The sequence below is a fragment of the Oncorhynchus keta genome, chromosome 22, assembly GCF_023373465.1.
Source record: "Oncorhynchus keta strain PuntledgeMale-10-30-2019 chromosome 22, Oket_V2, whole genome shotgun sequence".
In the NCBI taxonomy this organism is placed as follows: domain Eukaryota; kingdom Metazoa; phylum Chordata; class Actinopteri; order Salmoniformes; family Salmonidae; genus Oncorhynchus; species Oncorhynchus keta.
The window spans coordinates 31549156-31557351 of NC_068442.1; the positions used below are offsets into that span (position 1 = coordinate 31549156).

The 8196-nt window shown below is 46.7% G+C and overlaps 1 protein-coding gene across 2 annotated transcripts; it reads right to left on the bottom strand.

The window, feature by feature from the left end:
• Window positions 1-101: 101 nt before the first annotated feature.
• Window positions 102-8043, bottom strand: exoc3l1 (exocyst complex component 3-like 1). 2 transcript variants are annotated; one of them, XM_035798757.2, is made up of 13 exons: window positions 7735-8043; window positions 7025-7200; window positions 6004-6223; window positions 5356-5774; window positions 4845-5134; window positions 4009-4126; window positions 2522-2647; window positions 2241-2341; window positions 1947-2063; window positions 1462-1738; window positions 1216-1374; window positions 882-1015; window positions 102-699 (listed from the first exon to the last, which is right to left on the bottom strand). In XM_035798757.2, the coding sequence occupies exons 1-13, from the start codon at window positions 7772-7774 to the stop codon at window positions 513-515; spliced, it is 2364 nt and encodes a 787-aa protein (XP_035654650.1). In that variant the 5' UTR covers window positions 7775-8043; the 3' UTR covers window positions 102-512. The 2 variants fall into 2 exon arrangements, with proteins under 2 accessions (XP_035654650.1, XP_035654652.1); XM_035798759.1 differs by lacking the exons at window positions 7025-7200; window positions 7735-8043 and having other exon boundaries at window positions 5356-5769; window positions 6004-6146.
• Between the last annotated feature and the right edge of the window lie 153 nt (window positions 8044-8196).

Below are 8196 nucleotides of genomic sequence, written 5' to 3' on the forward strand. Positions count from 1 at the left end.
TAATCTGAGCGCTTCTGCTCTTTTTTTCTGGCAGTGTATACTTGTCATTGTAACAGATTGATCAACTATTTTTCCAAGTAAAAAGTAACGAAATCCACAGATTTTCATTTAGAATGTATTGTTCATCTGAATATACATACAATGAATAATACAGTAAAATACATCACATTACAGGTGTCCCCCGATGTTCTGTAGGTACAGTCTCTTGTGGTAACAATCAATTCAGAACATCAAAAGGATTGATTTACATTGGAATTGTAATGTATTCATTAAGACCATCTCACCAGACAATATCCATAGTACCACCCTGTGAAGCTGGACAAGCATTTCACTGCATCTGCAATAACACCTGCTAAACTGTGTACAAGACCAATAAACATACATTTGAACTCTGCAGACCATCAAGCTTGATATACAATCCACTATGCGGTGGATGGATGTATTATAAAGTTGATATAATTTATGAATCACAAGCTGTGTGTTGTGTGGATTTAAAGGCTGCAAAATTGTAGTCAGGCACACTTGGCAGTAGGCAGACAGAATGGCATGCTAGGAGTAGGGACCAGGATGTCAGAGAAGATGGGTCGGTAGCCAGCAGGAAGAGGAGGAGTGCTCTGCTCCAGGAGGTCCAGAACTGTACCCCTCACATCCCTGGAAACATCTCCCCTAACATCCAGCAACACTGACACATGCTCATCACTGAGGGGCACAGACAGAAGACCAACACAGAAGATCAACACCTGACTACTGAAGAGACAGCTGTACAAGTGTCCCTGATATAATCATGTCTTAGGAGTGCGGTCATTAAGGCAAATGTTAGATGTGTTAAAAAACATGAATTGATTTATAGGAAATTGATATGGTAAGGATTGTGTGTATACCTGATATCAGGGTACTTGGCCACCAGTCCAGACACCTCGAGCGTAAGCATGCTAGGGTCTTTAAGCCGGATGAAGTCAGCCAGAACAGGCAGTAAAGCCATTGGGTTCACCTCACTCACTGATCCCTCCACTTCCTAAACAGACAGTGCATGCATGAACATGGAATACTGTAAATAAAATGGTGTAGTGAATAAAAATGAAGGAAGGGGTGGGTATATGTTGAGTATGGTGTGGGTTGGGTATGTAGTCTGTGTACCGTGGGATAAAGGACAGAGCAGAGCGGAGATGAGTGTCCCACTAAACTGGGTGTGGCTAAACTCAAGACTATCCTCACCACCAGGCCCTGGAAGAGATCCCTCAGATGCTGGGCATCCAGTGCCATTCTCTGGGCCAGCTGGCGCCGCTCCTCTGCATTCCGACACACCAGCCTCTTCTGCATCAACACCCTCACATACTCCACCACCGTCAGCCACTGGCACTCTTCCTGCAAACGCTACAGGAACAGGGAGGGGTCAACAATACCATACAGAAGACTAGTATAAGTCAGCTACAGACTAATTTGATTGTCAAAGAGCCTGACCTGCCGGCAGGGTGGGCGTACACGACTATACAGCTCAAAATGGCGCTCCAGGACTCCACATAACTTCAGGGTAACCGTGACATCTCCCTGGGCCAGCCAGGAGCGAGACAGTAGTCCCTGCAGGAAGGGCTGGAGCTCTAGCAGCAGCTGGTCCATCACCAGGCGGCAGGCCCTCCTCACTGCTCGGTCCAGAGCAGCCAGGGGGCCGGGGGGAGTCCGGGAGAACCGGCTGGCTGAACGGGACGAGAGCTGCTGCTGCAAACTCTCTGTGGAGGTCCTGAGGAGAGGATAGGATACGGGGAGAAACAGAAGATAGGAGGGGAGGGGAAGAAGAGGAAAGGAGTTGAGAGGAGAGGCAAGGACAGTCTTGAACAAACTGTATAATATACTGCATGTATGTGTGTACACAGACTCACATTGATGAACGTACAGATGAACATAAACAGATAGCACTGACAAAAATAAAACAATATACAGAAGCTCACTTGAGGATGATGCAGTTGCTTATACAGGCCAGTAGATAATGGAGGTAGAACTTGTTTTGATTTGTGCTCTGATCCCTGCGGTGCTCCTTCCCAAATTCCACAAGAGCCTCCCGAAACCTGGAAACAGAGGGAGACGGAATGAGAGACTTACATGATGGAAAGAGAACGAGGACCCCGTATTTAATTGCAGTTACAATAAAATATCATAGGTTGCATTAGACCTTAAATGTGTGAAAAGTACCACTGATTTTGTGCCACATTCTCGAACATACTGATATAAGAACACTGACCCACCTATTGAGAAGGTTCTCCATCTCATAGAGCCCCATCTGTATGGTCTGATCCCGAAGTGATTCACTAACCATCAGAGCCACCCGTGCATTCTCCTCCAGCATCTAACACAACCACAACACAAACACAATATCAGTTCAACTCAATCACCTGCCTCAAAACACTCAACGTGTCGCCACAAAAGAAACACAACATTGCCACAACTCATGTATCTGCATAGAAATATAATTGAACCACATTTTAAACCAATATTAATGTAGAGGTAGTGAGGTATGTATGTTTACCTGTGTGATGATGGTTGGCAGGCTGGTGAGGTAAAAGCCTTCGTGGTCTGTGTCTGGTTCCTGGTCTCTCTGCCAGTCTGTCAGCTCCACCTCCAGGGCCTTATGCATCCACTCAGACACACTTTTCTACAGCACAATACACACTCCACTCAACCACACTTTTCTACAGCACAAAACACACTCCACCACACTTTTCTACAGCACAATAAAACACAAACTCCATAGGGACCTCCTGAGTGGCGTAGCGGTCTAAGCCACGGCATCCCAGTGCTAGAGACATTACTACAGACCCGGGTTCATTTCCGGGCTGTGCCACAACCGGCTGTGGCTGGGAGTCCCATGGGAAGGAGCACAATTGGCCCAGCGTCGTCCGGGTTAGGGGAGGGTTTGGCCGGTGGGGCGTTACTTGGCTCATCGCACTCTAGCGACTCCTTGTGGCAGGCCGGGTGCCTGCAGGCTGACCCCGGTCGCCAGTTGAACAGTGTTTCCTCTGACACATTGGTGCAGCTGGCTTCCGGGTTAAGCTGGTGGGTTTTAAGGAGCGCGGTTAGGCGGGTCATGTTTCGGAGGATGCATGACACTCCACCCACGCCTCTCCCGAGTCCATTCGGGAGTGTCAGAAATGTATACTGTCTCAGCCTCCAGTATTTATGCTGCAGTAGTTTATGTGTCGGGGGGCTAGGGTCAGTTTGTTATATCTGGAGTACTTCTCCTGTCCTATTCGGTGTCCTGTGTGAATCTAAGTGTGCGTTCTCTAATTCTCTCCTTCTCTCTTTCTTTCTCTCTCTCGGAGGACCTGAGCCCTAGGACCATGTCCCAGGACTACCTGACATGAGGACTCCTTTGTCCCCAGTCCACCTGGCCATGCTCCTGCTCCAGTTTCAACTGACCTGAGCCCTAGGACCGGCCCCAGGACTACCTGACATGAAGGCTCCTTGCTGTCCCCAGTCCACCTGACTGTGCTGGTTTCAACTGTTCTGCCTTATTATTATTGACCATGCTGGTCATTTATGAACATTTGAACATCTTGGTCATGTTCTGTTATAATCTCTACCCGGCACAGCCAGAAGAGGACTGGCCACCCCACACAGCCCGGTTCCTCTCTAGGTTTCTTCCTAGGTTTTGGCCTTTCTAGGGAGTTTTTCCTAGCCACCGTGCTTTTACACCTGCATTGTTTGCTGTTTGGGGTTTTAGGCTGGGTTTCTGTACAGCACTTTGAGATATCAGCTGATGTACGAAGGGCTATATAAATAAATTTGATTTGATTTGATTTGATTTGAGATCAACAATTGGGGAGAAAAAGGGGGTAAAATACAACAACAACAAAAAACTCCACTGAGACAGACAGGGATATCCCACACCACAGTGCACAGAGGCATTAGTACACAGACATACAGGCACACTGACAAACAAACAAGACCTAGTTAGAAACACAGATAGTAAAGGCAGACAAACAGACAACTCAAAGACCCAGAAGTCACACCCACCCGCACACTGTGTACGTATTTGTTCTGCAGCTGTTCCAGACACTCCTGGGAGATCAGGGGTCCCAGCTCCTCTGACTCCATCTCCACCATTAGGTCTGGATGCCCCATCATATCTGAGCTGCACACATACGGTACACACTGATCTAATTTACCAAAGTTACCAGAGTCTTCAGTAATTTTGGTAATCAACAGAAAATGGATTGCAATCTATGGTAACTTTGGTCATTTATACATGCATAACTTAAATTATATATATCATTAATTTGTCCATATTGTCCATTAGTTTCTAGTAGATAGATCATATGGTTCAAGAGAAAATAGCCTAATTAATGAAAAAGCATTTATTCAACAATAGCATTGTTTTCAATTACCTTTGCAACTCCTGAAACTATTTACTTTTTTGACAACTGCCACCAGTTTGACACAAAAACATTGTCAACAAATACATAGACAATGGCATAGTCAAATAAATAAAAATATAAAGGATATTTCATTCTCAAACTCCTGTATTGAACACCAATGGTATTATGGTTTATATTTAGGATAGTTTTTTACAGCTTAGTCATTCAATGTTTTATTTTGAAATCATCTTATGTAATTATTTCATATAATAATGGGATAAGGCCAGACAGCGGGCCAGAGATAATTACAGACACCTGTGATAACCTGAAGTTCACGAAAGGGCCACTAAATACATAAAATCCTTGAAAGATACCAAAATTCTGTAAGTTTACTGGTAAACTTATAAAGTTTCCAGTAATATACCCTTCTTTTGCAACCCTATTAACACATAAAAACATATGTTGGCTCAAATTGTTTGGTCTATATTTGCTCACCTGTTGTAGATGTGTAGGACCCAGTTAAGAACAGCAAAGATCTCCCCGCTCTCCAGCTCCCATCCACTGACCTGGCCCAGGTGTGACTGTAGACAGCGGTGGCAGGCCCGGAGGTAGGCCCTGGTCAGGTTATAGTGGGGCGGAACGCAGTGGTCCAGCAGGTGGCGCACCGTGGCCAGGTCTCCCATGATTCCGTGCTGTAGGGCAGACAGGTGGCCTGCAAGGCCAGGCCCACGGGTGTGCAGGTAAGAGACGCTACGGAAACGTGCAGACACTGCCTCTTCCAACACCTAACAGAGTACAACATCACTGTAAAGCACCTGTGCAATGCTACTGTCAAAACATAAGGAAAACCATCCGTGTATCTCATTAACATAGGACCTAGGCCTATTGCATCATGCTCTATTCCAGTCATTTATTTTTATGTACATGTGTGGGCTCTTGAACGATGCTCAACCCTATCATTGAATCTCACAGTATTCAACTAGTGTACATTCAAGTCTAGACATACTTGGAAGAAGCGCTCCCTCCAGCAGCGTGGCCGTCCAGAGGGAAGAGGCCTGCTGTGCCCCCCTGCACCTCCTCTCTCCTCCAACATGGCCTGATCCAGTGCCTCCTCTCGCTCCACAATCCTCACAGCAGACACAAACGGCGTAGGGTTCTGCCGGGCTAAAGCCAGTCCACTCCCCACCACTGCCCACAGCTCCTTCCCCAGAGCCTCCACCAGCTTTCCAACGCCTGAGAAGTAGTTCCTGACCAGCTCCTCATCCTGGACACTGAGGGCTGTCCCTGCTGTCCCAGGGGCCCCTGCTCCATGGAGCTGCCACAGGATGTCATCCTGCCAGCACTCCAGCTCCATCAGACGTGCGTGGGCCTCCAGGAGCCGGCGAGATTCTACCAGCCTCTCTGTCTCCGATACCATGCTCTGTACTGACAGGTAATAAGGGAGACGCCGTAGTTTTAGCCAAGTTACAGATTGACATACCGGTAGTTATTAAAGTTTTGGCTGAAAGGGAGTCAATTATTCCTTAAGGAACAGGATATGTGCATTTATGGGAGTCTCTCTGAAGATTCAATTAAGTTTTATTTGAAAAGATTCATGAAATATTTTCCCAGTTGTGAAGCTACAGAACCATGGAAGCTGTTAGGGCAGTCTCACCAGAGTAGAGGCGTGGCAGGTTGCTAACGGCAGCAAGGAGTTGACAGTGATTGACAGAGACTTCTCGCATCATCTCCAGAGCCTTGACTCCCTCTGCGTTTCTGCTGGACTCCACCCCTGCCTTCCCCAGGGCACGGGACACCTCTTTCAGCTCTTCCCGGGCCTCACGAAGCTGCTCCAGGCCCCAGCCCACCCCCTCTAGGTAGGACTGGACCACTGACTGGAGGAAAGGCAACATATGTAGGATCTCACAATCAGAAAATCAATCAAGGCCCTGGCGTTACAAGCGCCATGCTCTACCAACTGTAGCTCAGTTGGTAGAGCATGGCGCTTGTAACGCCAGGGTAGTGGGTTCGATCCCCGGGACCACCCATACGTAGAATGTATGCACACATGACTGTAAGTCGCTTTGGATAAAAGCGTCTGCTAAATGGCATATATTATTATTATATATTATAAGTGGAAGTGCCATATAATAATAATTTGTTGGGTGCTTATATTTGTCCTATTTCATGTACAAGTGTGTATTATACAAATGTGTGAATTGGAAATGTGTTTTTTGCATATACCAACTCCCCCGAGACACCCTCGGAGAGTGGTGGTACGGCCAGGGTCTGCCATTATCAACGGCGACCCTTGAGCTATGAGACCAGGGCTGCCCAACCCTCTTCCTGGAGATCTACTGTCCTGTAGGTTTTCAGTCCAACCCTAATTTAGCGTATCTGATTCAGCTCGTTAAGGTCTTGCTGAGCAGCTATATAAGTAGAACCAGGTGTGTTAAATTAGGGTTGGACTGAAAACCCACAGGACTGTAGATCTCCAGGAAGAGGGTTGGGCAGCCCTGTATTAGGCCATCGACAGATTTTTCACCTTAACATATATTATGTTAACATCGACACAGATTAATAACCTGCCATCACAAACATTTTGAAAAATAAATTTCTCCCTCAAGTTTTTTAAATTTCATGTGGAAAGTGACAATAGCCTCTAGTGAGAGCTGGTGTGTTTGTAGTTACAGAACCTTGAGTCTTGACTGGATGGACGAGGTCCTCTGGCTTTCCCTTTTGCGGTACTGTCCTAACCTCTCCAGATGCTCAGGGCGACAGAACACACCCGATGCCCACTTCAGGGCCGCGCCCCTGGCCAAGCTCTCTGCCCTCTCCGCCTCTGGCCACACCTCTGGGAGCGCTGCCGCATCTGTCAATCACACGAATACAAGCTCAATTCACCAGACATTATGTGACAGGAGGATCCACGTGAAAGTATACATCTCTGTCTGTCTTTATAGAATAAAATCCCTGTTTTGTTCAGCTTGTATGTGTGTGGGGACATGAGCGATTATGAATCAATGGAGAGCAGCACGGTGTGTTAATCTGTGTGTGTGCAATTTAAACAAACAGCTCTGTCTCACTGGTGGTCATGAGACAGAGATGTTTACTACAAGCATTAAATGTGACATCAGCATTTATGCTGCACAATAAACCTATGGAGAATGAGACTAATGTATTCGTTAATAGCACCATCATGCTTGAAATACAGAAAATAATACGCTTCCTCTGTCTTAAACACAGAAACAATTCAATTTGGAGAGGATGAGAGATATACATGCAAATGTATTACAATCTATTCTTTCCTCTGTTGTGAGTTAGTGAGAAGTGGGTGTTGGTTAGAGTCAGTGGGTACAGTCTGTTTTGGTTGTTAGCAGTGTGTGTGTAGAGTAGACGTCTGTACCTTCAGGTTTGTCACCACCATTCTTGTCTCCGTCTGACATTTAAGTTCAGTTCAGCGGTCCGCCTGTCCACCACCAACAGTGGCCTACCCAGAGGGCCAGAACACCACTGAACGAGGGGGATGATCAGAGCCCGAAAGAGAGAGAAGGGGTGGAGGAACGAAGGCACATAACCATTGTACTGACGGCCTTCCTCTCACACTCCCAGACACATCCTCTACGCAGAGGCCGGCAGGAAGGGAGGGAGAGGGGGCAAAGAGGGGGAGGGCAAGAGGGAGGGGACTCCAGCCAAAAGACAAAATCCAGATGGATGGGGGGGAAAAGGGGGAGAGCTCGGGTGTTATGGTCTTGTTTCGAAGAGTGCCGCTCTGTGTCTGAAATTATTATTTTCCTTTACGGGCAAATTCATTTTATACATACTCGTTGATAGAAAAATACATGCATACAGAAAACTCTTCCATATT

Bases quoted from the DNA above. Each gene is read 5' to 3' on its own strand.
- exoc3l1 (XM_035798757.2), bottom strand. From the start codon at position 7,774: ATGTCAGACGGAGACAAGAATGGTGGTGACAAACCTGAAG. The intron at 7,201-7,734 runs GTACAGACGTCT...TGTGATTGACAG, and splicing joins TGGTGGTGACAAACCTGAAG to ATGCGGCAGCGCTCCCAGAG. The intron at 6,224-7,024 runs GTTCTGTAACTA...CCTTTCCTCCAG, and splicing joins CCATCCAGTCAAGACTCAAG to TCAGTGGTCCAGTCCTACCT.